We start from the raw sequence: 22,765 nt of genomic DNA, 5'->3' as shown, positions 1-22,765 counted from the left end.
CTAACTTCAGACGGTAGGCAATAAAGGTCACAGTTATGAAAACTTAGGACACTAAAGCCTTTCTACTGACTCTGAAAAACACCAAAAGAAAGATGCCCAGGGTCCCTGCTCATCTGTGTGAACATGCCTTAGGCATGCTTCAAGGAGGCATGAGAACTGCAGATGTGGCCAGGGCAATAAATTGCAATGTCCGTACTGTGAGACGCCTAAAACAGTGTTACAGGGTGAAAGGATAGACAGCTGACCGTCCTCGCAGTGGCAGACCACGTGTAACAACAGCTGCACAGGATCGGTACATCCGAACATCACACTTGCGGGACAGTTACAGGACGGCAAAAACAACTGCCCGAGTTACACCAGGAACGGACAATCCCTCCATCAGTGCTCAGACTGTCCGCAATAGGCTGAGAGAGGCTGGACTGAGGGCTTGTAGGCCTGTTGTAAGGCAGGACCTCACCAGACATCACCGGCAACAACATCGCCGATGGCAACAAACCCACCGTCGCTGGACCAGACAGGACTGGCAAAAAGTGCTCTTCACTGACGAGTCGCGGTTTTGTCTCACCAGGGGTGATGGTTGGATTCGCGTTTATCGTCGAAGGAATGAGCGTTACACCGAGGACTGTACTCTGGAGCGGGATTGATTTGGAGGTGGAGAGTCCGTCATGGTCTGGGGCGGTGTGTCACAGCATCATCGGACTGAGTTTGTTGTCATTGCAGGCAATCTCAACACTGTGCGTTACAGGGAAGACATCCTCCTCCCCCATGTGGTACCCTTCCTGCAGGCTCATCCTTACATGACCCTCCAGCATGACAATGAGCAGCCATACTGCTCGTTCTGAAATGTTCGGGAACTTGCAGGTGCCTTGGTGGAAGAGTGGGGTAACATCTCACAGCAAGAACGGGCAAATCTGGTGCATTCCATGAGGAGATGCACTGCAGTACTTAATGCAGCTGGTGGCCACACCAGATACTGACTGTTACTTTTGACCCACCCTTTGTTCAGTGACACATTATTCAATTTCTGTTAGTCACATGTCTGTGGAACTTGCTCAGTTTATGTCTCAGTTGTTGAATCTTGTTATGTTCATACAAATATTTAGACATGTTAAGTTTGCTGAAAATAAACGCAGTTGACAGTGAGAGGACATTTCTTTTTTTGCTGAGTTTAAATACAAATAAGAGAATCGAATTATTACAGTATTACCCTACTGCTAACAAAAAACACAAATCTAAATTGCATAAATCCTATATCACACAAATAGAATAACACACTTATAAAGAAGAGAACCTGATTATTACACTTCAAACAAGGAACACAAACTAAATTGCACAACTAATTGCATTAGTACTGTACAAAGTTAGAGGTGCGGTATTTGATAGATTCCCTCGCTCCCCTTACCTCGGGCTTCCAGTGGGGAGACCTGAGGTCAACCTACACCCGCCCACCTCCCCATCGCGTACTTCTGAGTGGGAGACCTTCCCAGGCAGTATAGCCTGCCTAGCTCACAAACTAGAATCAGGGCGCCCACTCCGATAAGGTTAATTTACCCACAGTCCCACATGGTGACATGATATCATTGACGTGATGTGCGATAGACAACCGATCGCGCAAATGTCACCATTCCGATTTTATTTGTATTTATTTTTTGTGCGGGCGCCTTGTGCCGCCCCCGGCAAGAAGACGTCTGCCCATGTGGCCTTTACCTAAATCCGCCGCTGGATACGAGTATGGCATGATTACAGCGTGTCTTCCTTTCCAGATTAGGGGCTAAATCCGCGCACAAATCTAACAGAACATTTCTTGGGAGGCGATAGCGATCATCATCCGCAAAAAGTAATTCCGGTCTCTGAAAACTCGCTCCCTTCGAACAGCACGGTTTTCAATGTCTTCCAATAACATAAGAACAGCCATGGTTACTTTTTTCTAATTTGACACGCTATTTATAGAACATCACATCCTGTTTTTAATTCACAACACCTTGCAATTAATTCCTCACACCTTTCATTGATCATTCCTAACAAATTGTTCATAAAGCTAATGCAAAGTTCACCACACGCTTGGACGCATATGCGTCCCAAACTGCAATACCCCTACATAACCAGCAGGCAAATCACTTACGTCAAGTCTAGACTTTGCGTAGAGATAAAATCATGTTCATGTCAAAGTAAGGTTTTATAAATAACTACCTATATGTGGTTTTCTGCGTAAGTTATACTTAAGATCAAAACTGATCGTAAATCCGTTTTTATAAATGAGGCCCCAGCCCAATATGACTAGCTACTATCTCTTCATTGGAACACATCACCTGTGATATAGCATTTGTAAACTCCGTCTGGTTCAGCCCACTTCTAATCCTCCTAACCTAGCAACTTTTACCAATGGTTCCCTGCAGTTCAGGTGGCATGGGTGCCTTTGCTGTCAAAAAGGGCTGCATCATTTTCAACTGGACCACTGGACATCATGAAGAGTTGAAACAGGTTTGGAGAAGCAGGCTGTGCTAGAAGAATTTCTCTAAGGAGGATCCCTGTAATTTAAGAAAATAATGGTCATTTGGCTGAAGACACGAAACTGCTATTTTGAAGATGTAGGAAAATAAACTACTAACCATTGTGAGTTTGTGACATCAGGTGATTGGAACAGAACATGCTGTGTCACATTAAATACAGTAAATGTTGTGGCTGGTTGTGTAATACTAATGATGTATATTTGGTACATGGTGTACATACATGAAGGCATTGATATACTGTACACTTGTTACACTGTCTGGAGACTGAGTGAAGTCATTTTTCATACATGAAGGCATGTTACACCTTCAGGTCAAGTCCATGACCTTCTGCTCATAAACCCCTGAGGCAAGGCCATAACCACCACTTAATCCACTGTGTTCCTTATAATCATAAACTACACCCACACCCACACTCTCTACAACGCTCATGGACCTTAAACACCTAAATCCATCCACACATTAACTACTGCTCATGCGTACAATAAAATCCAGCAGCTGTTCATTTAAAAGCAGTGTTTTAAGAAATTAGATTAAGTTAAGGCTGGTCTGTTAACTACTCTGTGCTTCTCTCTAAAGGGTCTGTACCTTACAGCTGTGAGAACAGGAATCACTTCGTTTCCCCCTACACTTGTTCTCTTATTCCCATTATTAAGGTAGGAGTTTTATTTCAATATTGTATATGACAGTGAATTTAACCCAAAAAAACTGAGTGCATTGTGGACTCCACAATTTGTCATAGCCTTTTATTGAAATATGCAGTAATGTAACGATCAGATAAGGCAGGAAGTTTAGGTTGTGTCAATACAATATGTAAGATTGCTTCACATTTATGGGAGATAAACCTTTTTTTGGTACATTTTCCAACAAGTTCACTGGAGATGGAGATACTGTATACCAGATATAAGCTTGGTGTAATGAGTGTGAAAGATGTTGTAAGAAGCTAAAGATATAATGCATTAAAACACTCAACACAAAAGCTGCTTAAGACCTTTGACATTCAAGGTAAAACATTTTTATAAAACTAGTAAGAAACACAACCTTAGACTAGCCCCGTAAGCCCAGGCTTCGCTCACGTTCTGAGGTGGAAACCTGTGACTAAGGCTTACCTTAGACAAATAGGCCTATCAAAACGTGTAGAATACACCTACAGTCCCAGTCAAAAGTTTGGACACACCTACTCATTTCAGGGTTTTTCTTGATTTTTATTATGTTCTGCATTGTATAATAATAGTGAAGACATCACAACTATGAAATAACACGACAGTCCATCATTACTTTAAGACATGAAGGTCAGTCTATCCTGAATCTTTCAAGAACTTTTAAAGTTTCCTGAAGTGCAGTCGCAAAAACCAAAACCAAGGTGCTATGATGAAACTGTCTCTCATGAGGACCGCCACAGGAAAGGAAGACATAGAGTTACCTCTGCTGCAGAGGATAATATCATTAGTGTTACCAGCCTCAGAAATTGCAGCCCAAATAAATGCTTCACAGAGTTCAAGTAACAGACACATCTGAACATCAACTGTTCAGAGGAGACTGTGTGATTCAGGCCTTCATGGTTGAATTGCTGCGAAAAAAACACTACTAAAAGACACCAATAATAAGAAGAGACCTGCTTGAACCAAGAAACGGGAGCAATGGACATTAGACCGGTGGAAATCTGTCCTTTGGTCTGATGAGTCCAAATGTGATATTTTTGGTTTTGAGACGCAGAGTAGATGAACAGATGATCTCCGCATGTGTGGTTCCCAACGTGAAGCATGGAGGAAGAGGTGTGATGGTGTGGGGGTGCATTGCTGGTGACACTGTCTGTGATTTATTTCAAATGCAGGCACTTAACCTGCATGGCTACCACAGCATTCTGCAACGATACGCCGTCCCATCTGGTTTGCCCTTAGTGGGACTATCATTTGATTTTCAACAGTACAATGACCCAAAACACACCTCCGGGCTGCGTAAGGGCTATTTGACCAAGGACAGTAATGGAGTGCTGCATCAGATGACCTGGCCTTCACAATCACCCGACCTCAACCCAACTGAGATGGTTTGGGATGAGTTGGACAGCAGAGTGAAGGAAAAGCAACCAACAAGTGCTCAGCATATGTGAGAAACCCTTCAAGACTGTTGGAAAAGCATTCCTCATGGAGCTGGTTGAGAGAATGCCAACAGTGTGCAAAGCTGTCATTAAGGCTACTTTGAAGAATATAAAATATATTTTGATTTGTTTAACACTTGTTTTGTTTACTACATGATTCCCTGTGTTATTTCATAGTTTTGATGTCTTCACTATTATTCTACAATGTAGAAAATAGTAAAAAATAAAGAAAAACCCTTGAATGAATGAGTAGGTGTCCAAACTTTTGACTGGTAATGTACATAGATCAATTCACCACAGAGCGACTGTAAAGTCTTTTTGACTCACACATACAGATGTAGGATCTCAATTTGATCACACCTGCACCGCAGGAAATGCAGATGAGCTTTGTGATTTACATAAATTCACTGAATTACCTGCACTAACGCACAATTATATCCACAGTATTCCACTTTTCATGTAGCCTCCTTTTAACCAGCTAATAACTGCCTAACCACAGATCTAGCCATCTAACCACCGACCTAGCCTTCCCACTGATCAAGCAACGTTTTTAAAATGTTTTATTTAACCAGGCAAGTCAGTCAAGAACAAATTCTTATTTACAATGACAGCCTAGGAACAGTGGGTTAACTGCCTTGCTCAGGGGCAGATTTTTTCCTTGACAGCTCAGGGATTCGATCTAGCAACCTTTCAGTTACTGGCCCAACAGTCTAACCGCTAGGCTACCTGCCGCCCCAAGCTAACATAATGGACTAAATTCCAAATCCTGTTGCTGCAGGCTTAGAAGGCAGGACTGTGTTTGGGAAAACCTGGACTACGGTCCCATGACTCGTTCCCTCTGCTTTCAGCTTCCACGGTACTTTGCTTCTCTCTTGTGGACAGAAATCTAATGACTACCAAAATCAGCAAGGCATTTATCTGGGAATGCTTTCCCAGCGCTAAATAGCGTAAGTAAATAGAATCTTTAAAAATTAAGAGTATTTTATTAAGCAGTCACAGAAAAAAATGCAATAAACACATACAAGAGCATTCACCTGAAAACAAATCTTAATTTCTTATTTTTCTGCAGCTGAATCTATCGGTTTTGCACACAGATACAAATTCACATGGGGGTGGGGGAAAACGGCGATGTCTTTCATTCCATATGGTGTCATTTTCCCATAAAATGTCTGGGAGAGCAAACATAGGATTAGAGGTAACACGCTGGCCCCCACTTCAGTATATCTACTAGACCACTATCATTACAAGTATACAAAGAGAGATGCCCCAATACAAAACAGAATGTGAGGTACTATGCTGAGGACATCCTCAAGCAAACTAGATGAGGTGCAGAATAGCTAGTACTGTACAAGCAGCAAAGCAGGGATATTTTAGTATTTTAAGCACTTCACATTTGAGTGCAGTGAACAATTTACTGTCTTCAAGGGACAGAATAAAATCTGGTGGTGGGGCATTGCCCTATGTACAGTAGCAAACTGACATTGAGGGCCTCTAAAGCAAATTTCCTGCATTTCTACACATCTTCCCATGGGGCAGAGAGAAAACTTGCCACTTTAAAGCAAATGTCCTGCAATTCCCAAAATGTTGTTAGTTCTCAAAGATGAACTTTTTAAAAAAATCTATAGGTCCATTATCTTTTATATATACTTTGTATCTAGTTTTAGTCGTGTTTACACAGAAAAAAAATGTGTCCATAAAACATTTAGGCGGCCAGCCCAAGACCTTTCTATTCAGAAAAGAACTCTGAAATCTATAGCGTGTCATAAGGTCACAATTGGAGAACATTTCAAGAAATAATTGTCTACTCACTGTAGAACTGATAATGACTCTTTAATATAACATGTGAAACAAAGACAGGTGACATCTTGTGGCTTGCAGCATTTTCCTTGGATCAGTAAGGCTTCACAAAATACATAATTATTCAAGCAAAAGCTTAGAGATGACAAAGCATCCATGTAAAACTGTCTCAGACAACAGATGAGGGAGACTGATCGTCATTGTGAGGAATTGAGTGACACCATCTGCCATAACTTCCTCCATGAGTAACACTGGCTGGGTTTCTGATCAATTGAATTATATGACCCTTATATGACCCTCTGTGGGCTTGAAATTCAAGAGTAACCAATGAGACAGACACTCAAAAAGCAGTTAGAATCTGAAAAGTATCATTATTATTCTTCAACTTTCACAAAATGTGGAGAACTACCGTGTTTCTGCTTCCCCTTCAAATCAAGCTACATTTCATCCTATTTACATCAATGACTTTTCATTATTGAAGCATATTTACACAAGTGCATTAAATAACGTGGGATTCTACAGAGTTGAATGAACATGTCCAGAGACAACTAAGTAAATGACGTGGGTCAAAAGTCAAAACGATCATTATGTACAGCATATCTGTATGGTGTGATGATCATCTTTTGCATGGAACGCTAATTTGCTCCAGAAATCAAAGAGATTTTGCAGAAGGCACTTAAAACTCTGCAGACCCCTTTTAGGATTGAGCTCAGACTACAGCATTCCATACAGTCTTACTTTCCATTTGTCATGTAAACTGTAAGCCACTTCATAAAATACATCATTAAATATGTCCATTGACCAGCAAATCAATTAACGTACATTATATATATATATATATCACAGTGTGTCAGGATATAAAGGCATTCACACATGCGACGTGTTTTGGCAAAAACCTTAGTTACAATCAAACAATATTACATTGACACCAAATGGGGACATTGAGCTGGAGTAGATACTGAATGAAGAGACTGGATTCCACCACCTAAATACAGAGTCAAACTGATATGATGCCAGTGGGCTGGGAGGTCATGAGACTCCCTGAACCCAGTTAGTAGCATTAAAACCAAAGGATGGACACAAACACGTAGAACTTCTCCACTGACAACAGGTATGATGAGCAGGTACTCTCCCCTGTCCTTCATCACAGTATTGTGACAACTGAAAGACTAAGCAGTGGTTGGTGTTGTGGTGGTGAATTGAAGACTACACAAACGGTGCAGAATGTGGTGGTGGGTTGAGAGTAGACAGGGCGGTAGAGAACCACTTCACAGAGGCAGCAAGGAGGACTCACAGAAGCAGGCTGGACCTACACTCTCAGCTCCTTCAAGACTTGGAATGCTGGATTAACCACTGCAGAGTGATATCTGAAGATGGGATAAAACTTTATCACATCATTGCAGAGATATTTAAAAATCACAAAACTATTGCAAAACAGAAGACACTATGTATTACAAAGAGGGGACAAAAACATTAAAAGAATGAGCATAAGCACAGCACTCCATCTTAATTGAATTAGAAATGCTAAAACTGATCATTGGTAGTGGCTGTGTGAATTGCCTCCCTCACACTACTACTCACCTATGTTGTCCTTCTCTTTGCAGGAAACAGAGTAACAACAGATTTCTCTGTCCTGGATGGCTGACAAATTCCTGTAGAGAGTTAAATCAGTAAGTGCTTTGGTTTCTTCTACTTTTGGGGTGCTTTTTGTTGTTGTTGTTGTTGTGTACACATACACACACCTTGATTGTATACAGGATAAAAGTGTCTAGGTGAATTAAATATACAGTAAATGTCCTTTTATCACCTTCCAATGATGTGGAGTATGTAAGTAATAGTCCTTCTAAACCATGCCAAGATAAAAAGGCATTTAAGGACCTGGCAGAGTATTTCTTTCTTCAACCTCGCATCAACCAGCCATCCGTAAAAAACGTACTCAAGATAAATGGTTAGCAAGAAATGGGCTACAAAAAGTTCAAATGTGGTATTCCTATTGGAGTCATGGCCATTTCATTACCCCTGGGAAGATTACACTGTCAAGATCACATACAAATGAAGGATATATAGGTTAACATGTCTGTCCTCATTTTGACCAATATGACAAATTGATCATTCAGGGAACAGGGAGAAACAGAGTATCTTACAACTTTTCGATGAGTTGCTTCTCATCAAGCGCACTGGGAAGATCTCTCTTGTTACCAAGCACTAGAACCTGAGGAGAAGAGAAGAGCGGTCAGTGGGTGTATGGAGACAGAGCAGGCTTTATGACCATCTCTCTCTGTGACTCAGATTTCTCAGCAGAGCCAATCCCACTGGGCTGCCCTTCCCCGTTACTGCAGATACATCACACTTTCTGGACAGATAATCTATACGTTTTGCATTACCTCTTTGCTATTACAGAACCTTCTCTGTTGGTGGAAAAAGACAACCCCTATTTGGCAAGCTGGAAGGCAACAGAGTCAGCATGTCAAACATTGTCTTGTCAGTTGGCAAGCTGCTGGGCTGGAAACTGAAATCTAATTAAAAAATCTTGGCTGGGTACAAAATTGAGCACTTCCAATGCCACTTAGCCTAAGTAACTTAAACCATTAGTGGTCGTAATTGCCAATTAGGAGTGATGATCAAATGCATCTGATTGGAGTCATTGGACGCTCCAGGTGATGTATGGCATGGGTCAAGGTCAACCAAGATGTGCTGAACATTGGGTCTGAAGAACTCAAGGAAGATAAGTGTCACTGACCGGCCACTCATTTGGATTGATATAGCATTAGATTTGACTGAATAACTGACTTACAGGGATGCCTTGTAGCTGAGGCTTGTCTAACAGGTTGTGGAGTTCGTTCCTGGAGGCCTCTACCTTCTCACGGTCTGCTGCATCCACCATGTAACTGGAGAAACAAAAACAATGCTCAGACGCCGGTTTTTCAAAACATTCAGTCTAGTAGATCCATATGCAAATGGGTAAAAAACATATATAAAACTCAAAGTTCAAAGGCATTCAGTAGCATTGCATTTTCTCACTGATCAGCATCGCCATAGGGAATGAATCCAGACTTCCAGCGAAAAAGAGGCTGTAGCTTCAACTAGACTATATTTTAACTAAACAAAAATATAAACGCAACATGCAACTGAGTTACAGTTCATATAAAAGAAATCAGTCAATTGAAATAAATAAATTAGGCCCTACTCTATGGAAGATACATGACTGGGCAGGGGCGTAACCATGTGCGGTCCTGGGAGAGCATAGGCCCACCCACCTGGGAGCCAGGCCAACCCAATCAGAATATTTCCCCCCCCCAAAAAATGACTTTATTACAGACAAATACTCCTCAGTTGCATCAGCTGTCTTGATGGCTGGCCTCAGATGATCCCGCAGGTGAAGAAGCCGATTTGGAGGCCCTGGGCTTGCATGGCGACACGTGGTCTGCGGTTGTGAGGCCGGTTGGACGTACTGCCAAATTCTCTAAAACGGCTTATGGTTGAAAAATCAACATGTAAATTCTCTGGCAACATCTCAATGGACATTCCTACAGTCAGCATGTCAATTGCATGCTCCCTCAAAACTTGGGAAATCTCTGGCATTGTGTGACAAAACTGCACATTTTAGAGTGACCTTTTATTGTCCCCAGCACCAGGTGCACCTGTGTAATGATCGTGTTTAATAAGCTTCTTGATATGCTACACCTGTCAGGGGGATGGATTATCTTGGCAAAGGAGAAATGCTAATTAACAGGCATGTAAACAAATGTGTACAAAATCTGAGAGAAATAAGCTTTTTGTGCATATGGGAAATTTCTGGGATCTTTTATTTCAGCTCATGAAACACGGGACAAACACTTTACATGTTGCGTTTATATTTTTATTAAGTATAAATATCCAATGCCATTTTGCAAATATTGTTGAAAACTACTTCTCTAAGATATTAGTCATATGGATTGATGACTTAGAAAAGCACAAAAAAAGACAGTTGACGAAAAACATGAAAATGCCATCTCCAATTGCTGCAGCTGCTAGCAAGGAAAATGGTGGAGAAGAACAGTCAGACGGCCGACTACTAAACTAAATGCATCCTGAAAAGATAACAATATCATCTCCTGAACCCAGCGTGATTGCTAAAGTAGACCATAAAAAAGCATATCTTTATGCAGCGCTAAGTGTTTTTGGTTCAAATTAGGGCAGGAACCACAGAGTTTGAGAGGGTAGGAGCCTGCATTTCAGAGCCAAGGGCATATGAGACCAGGTAGAGACATTGGTGAGAGGAAACAGTCCTGGCATTGACACACACTGACCACAGCAAACGTTGATACAGAGTAGCATGTTATGGTTAGAGTGGAGCCGTAAGGTGGCTTACTCTGGTCCAGATACTTACACAATGGCATTGACTCCTCGACAGTACCTCTCCCACATGCTTCTGAAGCGAGGCTGTCCACCTATGTCCCAGATCTGCACAGTAGACACAATACAGACAGACAGTAGGTCAATGTGGACACTGCACAGACACTCTTCTTTCCCTACCGTTCCCAGAGAGATGCACAGCAGACAGCAATTAGAGCAGAGTTGAATGGCAAACCTTTACCTTAATCGTCACGTTGCCTTTGGTAACCTTCCGCATGTTGAAGCCGACTGTGGGAATCATGTCTTCACTAAACTGACCAGACTGTGAGAAACCAAAACAAGGAAAAGTGAACTTAGGACATGAGGAATGCTTTATCGGCGATGTGGACATTTAGCACACAAAGCTAGACACAGAAATTTGTCTACACATTGAGCAGCAATTTCAAAAATACCAAATGTATTATTGCAGATTTGGGGGATAGTTGATGGCCAGGCTTGAGCCTGGAACATTTGAAGGACGTTTGCCAACAAAATTCACTACCGATTATGGTATCAAAGACTCCATAAAATGTAGGTATGGTCAGTTAAAGGTCACAGAGATGTAAAGGGGTATGATTGTCTCTACGATATTGTCTCTACATTGAGGCTATTATAAGGCGAAAGAAATTAAAAAGATTACAACAATTTTGGGATGCTCTATATAATGTCATTGTCAGTTGCATGACCATTTTTCCAAAATGCCCTCAAAACAACTTTGGCTATGCTTAGAATTTCAAATATTACAGACACTGAAAATATGTAACATTTTAGAACACACAAAAGTACACTTAAAATGTAATAAAAAAAATATTCTGGCACATTAGCTTATTCTTAGAATTTCAAATATTACAGACACTGAAAATATGTAACATTTTAGAACACATAAAAGTACACTTAACATTGATTTTCAAAAATATTCTGGCACATTAGCTTATCAAAATTGCTGAAGGGTTTGGACTGTCAGATGTGAGAACTAAAACAGGAAGAAAGTGACACTGAGGTTCAACCAAATTCCCCCCAAATGAGGCCTATAACATCTGGTTCTATTGTGGTGCCTTCCTGGCCACCTGGTCAAATGACACACATTCACAGTTCCCTTTTAGTGCAGGAGGGAGTTCACAAGCACCATCTCGCAAAAATGTAACACCAACAGATCGAGAGGGGTATTCCATGTCTGCTCCAAAGGGGACTGTAGGAATGAGCTCTAGAAGAACAAAAGTCCAATGACAGCCACCATTGCCATCAGTATAGTTTTATACAAACACTTGAGTAGCAAGGCAGACAGAGGGATTTCAAAAATATAAAAAAAAAACTGCATTAGAGTTGTGTGGCTGGTGTCGTACTGCTGACTACGGGGTGGGTGACAGCGCAGCTTTGTCCAGCTCCTGACCACGTCCAGGTCACCTGACCACAACTAAGTGAAAAAGTGCTGCATTCTTGTGATGAATTCAAGCATGGGGAAACTATTCCAATCTGCTATTGCAAAGCCTCTTTGGTAATTATCCTCTTTACTCAGACTAGAGTATCCAACAATTACTGTAAAGGACATTCTTAAGTCAAGCCAATACATATGCCTAGACTTCAAATGGTCTTGGTATCTGGGGTCATGAATTAAGCAGGTTGTGGGTCTGTTACTCTCTCCACTGGGATTCTCTGCCTCTAACAGGGGCTGAGTCACTGGCTTACTGGTGCTCTTCCATGCCGTCCCTAGGAGGGGTGCGTCACTTGAGTGTTGAGTCACTGACGTGATCTTCCTGTCCGGGTTGGCGCCCCCCCTTGGGTTGTGCCGTAGCGGAGATCTTTGTGGGTTATACTCGGCCTTGTCTCAGGATGGTAAGTTGGTGGTTGAAGATATCCCACTAGTGGTGTGGGGGCTGTACTTTGGCAAAGTGGGTGGGGTTATATCCTGCCTGTTTGGCCCTGTCCGGGGGTATCGTCGGATGGGACCACAGTGTCTCCCGACCCCTCCTGTCTCAGCCTCCAGTATTTATGCTGCAGTAGTTTATGTGTCGGGGGGCTAGGGTCAGTCTGTTATATCGAGTATTTCTCCTGTCTTATCCGGTGTCCTGTGTGAATTTAAGTATGCTCTCTAATTCTATCCCTCTCGGAGGACCTGAGCGCTAGAACCATGCCTTAGGACTACCTGGCCTGATGACTCCTTGCTGTCCCCAGTCCACCTCCGTGCTGCTGCTCCAGTTTCAACTGTTCTGCCTGCGGCTATGAAACCCTGACCTGTTCACCGGACGTGCTACCTGTCACAGACCTGCGGTTTTCAACTCTCTAGAGACAGCAGGAGCGGTAGAGATACTCTGAATGGTCGGCTATGAAAAGCCAACTGACATTTACTCCTGAGGTGCTGACCTGTTGCACCCTCGACAACCACTGTGATTATTATTATTTGACCCTGCTGGTCATCTATGAACATTTCTGTTATAATCTCCACCCGGCACAGCCAGAAGAGGACTGGCCACCCCTCATAGCCTGGTTCCTCTCTAGGTTTCTTCCTAGGTTCTGGCCTTTCTAGGGAGTTTTTCCTAGCCACCGTACTTCACCTGCATTGCTTGCTGTTTGGGGTTTTAGGCTGGGTTTCTGTACAGCACTTTGAGATATCAGCTGATGTAAGAAGGGCTTTATAAATAAATGTGATTTGATAATGTGGAGGCTGCTGAGAAGAGGACAGCTCATAATAATAATAATGTGTTTGATACATTTGACACCATCCCAATCTTTCTGCTCCAGTCATTACCACGAGCCTGTCCTTCCCAACTAAGGTGCCACCAACCTGTGATGGACACACACACACTACATGACTAAAAGTATGTGGACACCTGCTCATTGAACATCTCATTCCAAAATCATGGGCATTAACATGGAGTAGGTCCAGCCTTTGCTGCTATAACAGCTGCCCTTCTTCTGGTAAGGTGAGGTTGGGCACTGATGTTGGGCAATTAGGCCTGGCTCGCAGTTGGCATTCCAATTGATTCAAAGGTGTCCGATGGGGTTGGGGTTAAGGTCAGGGCTCTGTGCAGGCCAGTGAAGTTCTTCCACACGGATCTCAACAAACCCTTTCTGTATGGACCTCACTTTGTGCACAGCGGCATTGACATGCTGAAAAAGGAAAGGGCCTTCCCCAAACTGTTGCCACTAAGTTGGAAGCACAGAATCGTCTAGAATGTCATTGTATGCTTTAGATTTCCCTTCACTAAAACTAAGGGGCCAGACAATTATTCCTACTCCACCAAACTTTACAGTTGTAACTATGCAGTCGGGCAAGTAGCATCCTCCTGGCATTCGCCAAACCCAGATTCATCTGTCCGACCACCAGATGGCGAGGTGTGATTCATCACTCAAGAGAACGCGTTTCCACTGCTCCAGAGTCCAATGTCGGCAAGCTTTACACCACTCGAGCTGAACCCTTTTCATGAAGCTCACAACAAAACAGTTATTGTGCTGATGTTGCTTCCAGAGGCAGTTTGGAACTCAGTAGTGAGTGTTGCAACCAAGGTCAGATGATTTTTACACACTATGTGCTTCAGCACTCCCGTTCTGTGAGCTTGTGTGGCCTACCACTTCGCGGCTGAGCCGTTGTTGCTCTTAGAAGTTTCCACTTCACAATAACACTTACATTTGACCAGGGCAGCTCTATCAGGGCAGAAATTTGACAAAGTGACTTATTGGAAAGGAGGCATCCTATGACGGTGCACTGTTGAAAATCATTGAGCGCTTCAGTAAGGCCGTTCTACTACCAATTTTTGTCTATGGAGATTGCATGGCGGTGTGCTTGATTTTATACACCCGTCAGCAATAGGTGTGGCTGATATAGCCAAATCCACTAATTTGAAGGGGTGTCCACATACTTTTGTATATATATAGTGTATGAATTGGCTAAGTTTCTTTTGGGGGACAGTAACTGTACCAAGTGTGCTTCTGCATGGGGCAGAAAGCCAACATTGTGGAACAACTAGGGAAAACAAAGGACCTGCTTTCCTTGTGCAACACTATTAGTCCTTCTAAATTTGGGGCGGCAGGGTAGCCTAGTGTTTAGAGTGTTGGGCTAGTAACCGAAAGGTTGCAAGTTCAAATCCCCGAGCTGACAAGGTACAAATCTGTCGTTCTGCCCCTGAACAAGGCAGTTAACCCACTGTTCCTAGGCCGTCATTGAAAATAAGAATTTGTTCTTAAAGGTTAAAAAAAAAAATGTTTTAATGACTTGGCAAATCAGGCCCAGAATTCTACATGCCTGCCTGTCTACAAGTATATTGCCAAAGAGCAAATATGGATATTGGGACACATTTGATAAGGCTAGGCTTGTGGAGAGGGAAATATAGCCTAATCAGCAGTAGGTCAACTGAACAGAGCCATGGTCTGAGAAAGTGAACCAACTCCACGTTCTGAAATACCCTTAAGTACTATGTATTGTGCACTTTTAAACAGTGACTTAATACAATAGTGACATTTTACAGGTAGCCTAGATAGGATGTTAATCTGGTCTCGGAGTTCTGTAAACAGTGCAATTCTTATAGGCCTAACTGTTGATGTTATGTTTCCATGTGACTTGTATCAGTGCAGGGAGGCAGTCACTCCCCTTGATATGAATTAAACCTGACTCTTTTCATCTCACTTGGATGATGTAATAACAGCAGAAGGCTGCCAGAAAAAAACTCAAGTTGAATTGTACAGTTTGGAGTAAAAAAAATTGCTAGCTAGCCTCATGATTCAGCTCTCAGAAGTAGGGCCTAGCCTATAGCTAGCTAGCTACTTTGTGGTTTAGGCCAAAGCAAAGGACTGTGGGTTTAATCATTTCAAATGGTCACACTTCGTTACAACTTGAGTGATGTTGACTGTCCATGTAATGTGATGACAAAGACAGATGAACGGTTTGTTATGCTTTAGCCATGCTAACTAACTAGCCAACATTAGCTGACTCCAGAAACAAAAAAGGTAATGCCCCTCAGCTTGCTAACGTTACATATTTTAACTCCAGCGTTGCCATGAGAGTTGGATAAATTAATTAACGGATTTGACTTTAGAATATGTGTGACATAGCTAACGTTAGTTACATGATAAAGTAGTCTTATTTATGGATAAAGTTAGCCAGTCATGTTGCTTACTAACTACTAACGTTATAACTGTAACCGATTAAACTGAACTCCAACCAACGTCACATTGAAAACTACTGATTTCAGCACAAAAATAGCCCAATTACACACGACATTCTTTGGGCGCAGAAATCTGTAAAAACATATATAAAACGTACTTGTATTTTACGTCGGAGTTACAGTCCGCTCACAGTAGTCGCCACTCAACTCCATCGTAAATCGTGGTGTTGAGTCGGGTACTTACTACTAGCTAGCTAGCTGATGACACTGCAGAGCACCTGTACATACTGCTATGCTAGCATAGCATTATGTTAGCAAACAGTGAATCAGCTCAGATGGTAGCTAACCAACTTAACTAAGCACACAGGTTCCTTACATACTAGCTAGCTGGGCTAGACAGTCCAGCGGCTCGTGGTCTCTTCCTATCCAACACCAGCATGTCAATACGAGCATTTTTTATTAATGTGGTGTGGTAATTAAATCCTTATACTTACTGATATCACATTGACAAAGGTGGTTTTCCCGGAGTACTGAAGTCCAACTAACGTGAGCTCCATCTCTTCTTTCCAGAAGAGAGACCTAAACCAGTCCAAAAGTCTGTTAATTAGCGCCAGCATCTTGATGAGTGCCACTGAACACAAAAGTAATACAGCAAGACCAGTAACTTCTAGTCATAGAGATCCTATTAATTCCTAATGATATGGTTCTATCCGCCTCCAGACAGCTGTTCCGTTCGGACAAACAAAAGTATGTCTACAGGAAGTAGCATACCAGCTGTCATATGACCATGACGGCTGTGTCTCGAGACTCAATCAACATTACGTGTAGGTCTTATTTTTCACCGCAAGATGGCGAGTTAGTATTGTGATTTAGAAAATCTGACTTCAAGGGTCACTGTTGTGATCATGATTAAGCGTCTCGTTTAATTATTCATTCTCAGAGGATAGGCTACTGTCTTCTTATGTATTTTATGAAATGGTGTATGCAGAGCTCCCTTGTAATAAAGAGACTCGTCTCAATGGTGACTCCCTGATTAAATAAAGGTAAATAAATCCTGACATTTCTATATTTAAATTATTATAGATTGTATTGCCACTTTTCAATTATTTTATTTGGTCCTATACAACTGTTGCAGGATAACTTTCTAGTGTATTTGAGATTTAAAAAGGCTTCTAAAGTTTGCAATTTCCACTTAGAAATATCAGACTTGATTTTCCTTTCCGAAAAATGTATCAACTGCTACAAAAATGTCCATTAACTATAATCCACATAATAACTCACTATTCCTGTTGCGGCAAGATTATTTTCTTTCTGTAGGAGACTAGCTCAAACTAAGATCCTACATCTATACCTATTAGGCAATATGCACTCAGGCCTATACTAGTTTAATATAGCCACTTATTCACCTTTTTTGTTGTTGTTTGTACTATTTGTTTTTTTGTATATTCTTTTTCACAATTATTTTTATTTTTGTAACTTGCTTCTATTATTTTAAAACCCTTATAGGGACTGGATTATTTTTGTATATATATTTTTATTCTAAAAAAATATATGTTTAGCTCACATTATATAATATAAAACTATGCATTAAAAATGGCAAAAACAAATGTAGACATTAATAAATGCATTTCTATAGCTTCCAAAAATTGTTTAAAAGAGCGCTCGTCAGTCATCGAGCATATATATAAATCCTTGGGAGAAACGTGCCTCATGTTCACAGCGCAGTGGCGCTTACCATGACCTACAGTCCTTTTATGGTGGGGCAGCCATTAATGATATGCTAAACAGATAGCCTATTTCACTATTCAGGTTGACCAGCATTTGCAATGAATTAACTATGTGTGCTGTAAGGTTCCACTGCCTATGCAACTACAAGTAGCCTTTAGCAGCCTTTAATGTTAAAAAAATATAAAGAATACATTAATATAGCTAGATCCATCACACTTGTTATGCACATTTGTCCATTTTGGTGCTGGAAGATAGGCTATGCGTTATGCCAGTCTGAGATTATTGCTGTCTCTTCCATTGGTATTCTTTAACAGTCAACTGTACTGCACTGAAAATGCAGTTAATGCATTAACGGTGGGACAGGTAAACAGATATGATAAACTGGTAGCCTATTGCACTATTCAGATTGACCAGCATTAGCAATGGGAACTGCAATTCGACTTCAACAAGTACAGCAGCCTATAATGTCTCCATCGCACTTGTTATGCACATTGTCCTGATCTTGTCCAGTTTGGTGCTGGAAGATAGGTTATGCTTCTCTGGGGTTATGCTACCTATCTTTTTGCTTTAGGAATAGGCCCACATGCTGTAGAAAAAAAGGCTATAAGCCTAAAACAGGTAGGCCTATATTGGTTCTGTTGGTTAGTTCTTATTTTCTGATGAATAGGCATATGCCTATATAAAACGTTATCACAGAACTTTTCCTCTAACTGATAAAACTTACAATCACTCAAAATATTATTGAATATTAGCCTACAGTTGCTTGACTAGGCTATCCTTAATATGATGACGACTAATCAAAAAAAGATTATATCAATCAATCCACTAGTTCCAAAAATCTCAGGTAGTCATACTATAATATCCTATCAGTCTGTTATAGAATCCCTATAAAGTTGTTTGTGTCATGTGGAACATGATATTGTAAATGTATAGTTACCTACAGCAAACTGCTTAAATCCAAGTCTTCTATTTTTTTTTTTCATGTCTTCTTGATTTAGGTCTACAATGGCAAATGCCAGATATGCTGGTCCATTTTTATCCCAGTGGGCCTGTCTAACTTGTATTGTTTTGTTGTTGCACAAAATGATAATTATCTGTCTAATAATGGGGGCCTCGAGGGAAAAAATGGGCTGTTGTGGGGGCCTCTAGGAAAAAAATAGGCTGGTGTGTTAGAAATGCCAGAGCTGATTTCTGGTCCCAGTCTGCCCCTGACTGCTGCCTGGGTTATGTGAGTGTTAATGTTATGTAAGCATGTGATGTTATGATGAGAAGCAAGGTTGGGTTGCATTGCTGTGCAACATGCTAGTGTTCTACCAAGATTCAGACCCAAACTCTTATTTCCACAGAAAAAAACTTTATGTAAACAATACTTTATAGACAAAATATGTACAACAAGCAACCTTCTGTTATGTCCCAAAATGAAAATCCCAAGTACCTCATCCTATACAAAACGAACATTTTGCTCTAGCATTACATTCACTCTCCTCTCTTTGCCACAGCCTCAATAACTGATACAAATACATTTTGGCATCTGCCATAATTTGTCTGCTTTAAGCAAAAGATCAGGCCAGAAATTGACCAGACCCGAAATGAATAATGAGCATGATGCAAATCAGGTCTAGCACAATGCTATGTACACGTTCTCTTGGCAAACAGCAAAATGGCCATCTAAAATTCCCTCCCTCTAGTTACAATGCAAATACACTCTGTAGGTCATGTATCAAAAATAGAGATGTACAAGTAGTATAAACAAAATAATTACAAGACATTACCTCACAAGAACTACTTGCACGAATGGTAGTGACTTACAAACTCAAAACTAAAATGCATAACTGAATGCATCACTCCTCTATTTACATGAGTGACACATATCAGGTCCGGTGACACCATCCGGACTTTTTCTAAAGAATAAAATCCAGTGGAGTCCATTTAGTTGCAAGGTAGGGTACACTTGGTGGGTGAAGAGGGAGCAATGGATTTTGTGACAACCCTGGTCAACATAAACCAGAGACGTATTTGGTAGCGTTCTGGTCTAAAGGCGGGTCCGTTGCAGTTTCAGCAGTTACAGATGCAGAAAATGTGGATCCTCCGGTCGCACGTCTAAATCACATAGAACCTCAAGCAGCATCTACAGGGGTTTTGTTAAATTATTACATTCAATACAGACCGGTGTGTGTGCAAAGGGCAGGTCTGAATGGCTGGGGGCTGTGCTGTCTGCTCATCAAAGTCAGGGTTTAACTCTGACATTCAACACAAGTGCAGGGAAGCCATCCCCACAGTAAGTCCCTCTCTTAACCACTTTTGTCATGTCCTTGTGTTGACCAGCTCTTCACAGTGACTCAGAGTCTTGCAACAGGTCATCTGTGAGCCTCCATAGGGTCAGAGCTTCAGTGCTAACTGGCTCCAAGGTTGATCTGTGGGCTGGTTTGGAGGGTTGTGGCCACCGGGTTTGTGTGTGACAGTTGTTGTTTGCTCTCAAAGGGAGAGTGTGGGCTGCTGTTGCTGAGGGAGACAAACTGGTGCTCTCGTGTTTGTCCTTGCTAACCTAGACGCCTTCCAGCAGGCGATCCGTTCAACCCCAAACATTCATAGAGCAGGGTGCAAACACAAAAGTGTATCAGTTTTTGGATTCCAAGTTCATGGGGGGGCTTGTTTTAAAGCTTGGAGGAGGGTTGGTGAGTCCATGGGTGCTTGGTAGAGTGTCGGGGAACCTGCCCTGGGAGACATTACTAAATTTTGAGGTATTTTCTCTGGAGACAAGCTGGCTGCTGAGACATTCATGCCCGGGTACAAAAAGGGCATGCCCCCTGGGAACCAGCACTTCTCGATCATGGGCCACGATGCAGCTGCTTGGGGGATGAGGTAGAAGGGCACGCAGAGGGGGGTCTGGTGTTGGGAGAAGCTCATGTAGCTGTGATGGCTGCTAACCACCTGCCCAGAGGAAGACTCGTCCTCTGAGTAGTCAGCTTTTAACCTCTTGGCCTGGGGCTCGGCACCCTCCTGCTTGACGCCACCTCCTGCCATCCTCTCAGCCAGAGCATATTTGAGCTCCCCCTCCTTGCCGTAGTAGCTTGAGCGTTGGGCCTTGAGGTCCCGTTTCTCGTGTTCCCCTCCATAGCCGCTGTCAGTGTCTGTGTCATTGCCACTCTGCTCTCCATGTCCGTGGGGGTATGTCCTTTGAATGACAGACACAAAGTTCTTGTGGTGACCCTCCTTGCCCTTAGGCATCTGACCAGCAGGCTTCTCCATGCTATCGATGGGTTTGTGGGTGGGCTCTTCGGACCGGGGGCTGAATGGACCCTGGAGCACCTCTGATGCTACTTTGTGGAGGTGGCTGATCATTTCAGAGGGGGTCAGGTGGTCTCTGCTGCTCCCCTGGTTAGCCAGGTACTGGAGGACCTCCTTAGCACAGACATGGAAGCCAGAGCGGAACATCTCCTCACTGTTCTCTGAGCGGACACTTCTCTGATCACCTGAGAGAAACAAAGTAATATCAGGTATTAGGTTCATATTTAATAATGCTACAGTTTTGGCAATGAAAAAGGTTACTTGTTTTATTTCTTTCTTAATGGGAAAGATACAATTTTAGCTTTGATTGAGCAGCATCGTCTCGATGGTATGGCCTGTCAATAATAAGTAATACTATTGATCGGGGAAAAAGAGTGTAGCCCATAATAAAATGAACTCAAGGTATCAAACTTACTGATTTGCAATGCAATGATTTTCTGCTGCTGCTGTTCCAGGAGAGTGCTCAGGGCTTTCACATGCTTCAGGGTGAGTTCCAACACCACAGCTTTCTCCAAATGGCCTAGAGTCTAAAACAGGAAGACCTTGATAAGCATGTTGATCTTTCTTATATAACAGTTTTAGCAGCTGAACAGAAGACAAACTGCCACAGGGTAGGGAGGCAGGCAATCTGCACACACCAACGCAATGCAGTACATTTAAGACATAGTTTATCAACATATTGTTTATGTAAATTGTTTTGAAAGGGTTTGAGGCAATATGCGTAGGCAGTTAATTCAATTATTACAATTAACCAAACTTTTCAATCGGATAATATGAAATAGTGTTGATGTAATAATAATAAACAAGTTATTTACATTACGAAAAAAATTATAATAATACGTTGCCTTTGTCATAACAGGCAACATTTTTGGATTAAGGAATCATGATTTGGACAAACAAATTAATCATGAACAACCAGGTGGCGCTTTTGCATTCCTATTACACAGTCAGTAGTAGTAGGCTACACATTAAATTAGTACTCACTGTGAGTTTGAGATGTTCTGGCAATAAATCCTTCAGTTGGGCAATGCATTCATTGATTCTGTCACGTCTTTTCTTCTCAATCAATCGGTGGGGTAACTTGTATGTCTCCTGTGGGAGAAATAAAAGTACATTTGTTAGTCAATGTGTAAAATGTATTCAATAGGGTATAATAAATAATAAATTGCCGACAAAAGTAAATCTAAGATGTACAAAATGTTTTAATAAGTAAAGAACATAAGCATACCTTACTGTCTTCCACGCGCTTCATTCCCTTTCGGTGTTTGTACACGTACTTTGGGAAATCCTTTCTATAGGGCAAAAATAATAGAAAATATTGATAAGAAGTCATGCTTATATTGTTTTTAAAAATTATTATTTACATAAGAATACTATGTTGTTTTGCAGTGTTAAAATGCATACATTGTAAGCTGTTTCTGGGGGCTTACCCTTGCATGTCTGCCATCTCCTGCGACTGGTGTTTTGCCATACAAGGAGGAGGTTGCGCACTTGTAATCCTCTCCATTTTGCGTCTTTATGAAATCCAAATATTGGTCTCCAAACAATTCAATCTTAAAACTAGGCTTCAGTTGTCTTTCAATATTCAGCTAATATTGTCATCTGAGAAAAAATGTAGTTTATTCTTATTGCTAAAATTATTGTCATGTTATTCTATTCAATAGTGAACACTTTTTCTATAAAGAATATTATTTCATCAGGCTATTGCTTTGCAGAGACTGTCAATGTGATGTTGTCACTCTGAGATCCAAGCACAGCAATAGTTCAGATGCTCTACTCCCGGGTAAATGTGTGATAGAGGGGTGGTTTGGTCTACGTGTTAAATAAACCCTGTGACTAGACACGTCTCTCCGTTGGAGAGCTGATCTACCTCC

The 22,765-nt window shown here is 41.7% G+C and overlaps 2 protein-coding genes across 2 annotated transcripts; both read right to left on the bottom strand.

Moving 5' to 3' along the window:
* Positions 1 to 6,419: 6,419 nt before the first annotated feature.
* Positions 6,420 to 16,681, bottom strand: LOC139556344 (ADP-ribosylation factor-like protein 8B-A). Its single transcript, XM_071370204.1, has 7 exons — positions 16,370 to 16,681; positions 10,979 to 11,059; positions 10,772 to 10,845; positions 9,197 to 9,290; positions 8,547 to 8,614; positions 7,984 to 8,054; positions 6,420 to 7,769 (listed from the first exon to the last, which is right to left on the bottom strand). Exons 1-7 carry the CDS (start codon positions 16,490 to 16,492, stop codon positions 7,729 to 7,731), a joined length of 552 nt encoding a protein of 183 aa, XP_071226305.1. The 5' UTR covers positions 16,493 to 16,681; the 3' UTR covers positions 6,420 to 7,728.
* A 2,259-nt stretch (positions 16,682 to 18,940) lies between these two features.
* Positions 18,941 to 22,765, bottom strand: LOC139556339 (class E basic helix-loop-helix protein 40-like). Its single transcript, XM_071370194.1, has 5 exons — positions 22,322 to 22,765; positions 22,120 to 22,183; positions 21,876 to 21,983; positions 21,307 to 21,418; positions 18,941 to 21,076 (listed from the first exon to the last, which is right to left on the bottom strand). Exons 1-5 carry the CDS (start codon positions 22,396 to 22,398, stop codon positions 20,241 to 20,243), a joined length of 1,197 nt encoding a protein of 398 aa, XP_071226295.1. The 5' UTR covers positions 22,399 to 22,765; the 3' UTR covers positions 18,941 to 20,240.

This window comes from Salvelinus alpinus, chromosome 2, assembly GCF_045679555.1.
Source record: "Salvelinus alpinus chromosome 2, SLU_Salpinus.1, whole genome shotgun sequence".
Lineage (NCBI taxonomy): Eukaryota > Metazoa > Chordata > Actinopteri > Salmoniformes > Salmonidae > Salvelinus > Salvelinus alpinus.
This window is presented reverse-complemented; position numbering and strand designations above follow the sequence as displayed.

Excerpts from the sequence above, each read along its gene's own strand:
- LOC139556344 (XM_071370204.1), bottom strand. The coding sequence starts at position 16,492 with ATGCTGGCGCTAATTAACAGACTTTTGGACTGGTTTAGGTCTCTCTTC. Across the intron at positions 9,291-10,771 it reads CGAGGAGTCAATGCCATTGT|TTACATGGTGGATGCAGCAG; the intron begins GTAAGTATCTGG and ends TTGTTTCTCCAG. Across the intron at positions 8,055-8,546 it reads AAGCAACTCATCGAAAAGTT|GAATTTGTCAGCCATCCAGG; the intron begins GTAAGATACTCT and ends AACTCTCTACAG.
- LOC139556339 (XM_071370194.1), bottom strand. The coding sequence starts at position 22,398 with ATGGAGAGGATTACAAGTGCGCAACCTCCTCCTTGTATGGCAAAACAC. Across the intron at positions 22,184-22,321 it reads GAGATGGCAGACATGCAAGG|AAAGGATTTCCCAAAGTACG; the intron begins GTAAGCCCCCAG and ends TTTGCCCTATAG. Across the intron at positions 21,419-21,875 it reads CAGAACATCTCAAACTCACA|ACTCTAGGCCATTTGGAGAA; the intron begins GTGAGTACTAAT and ends TTCCTGTTTTAG.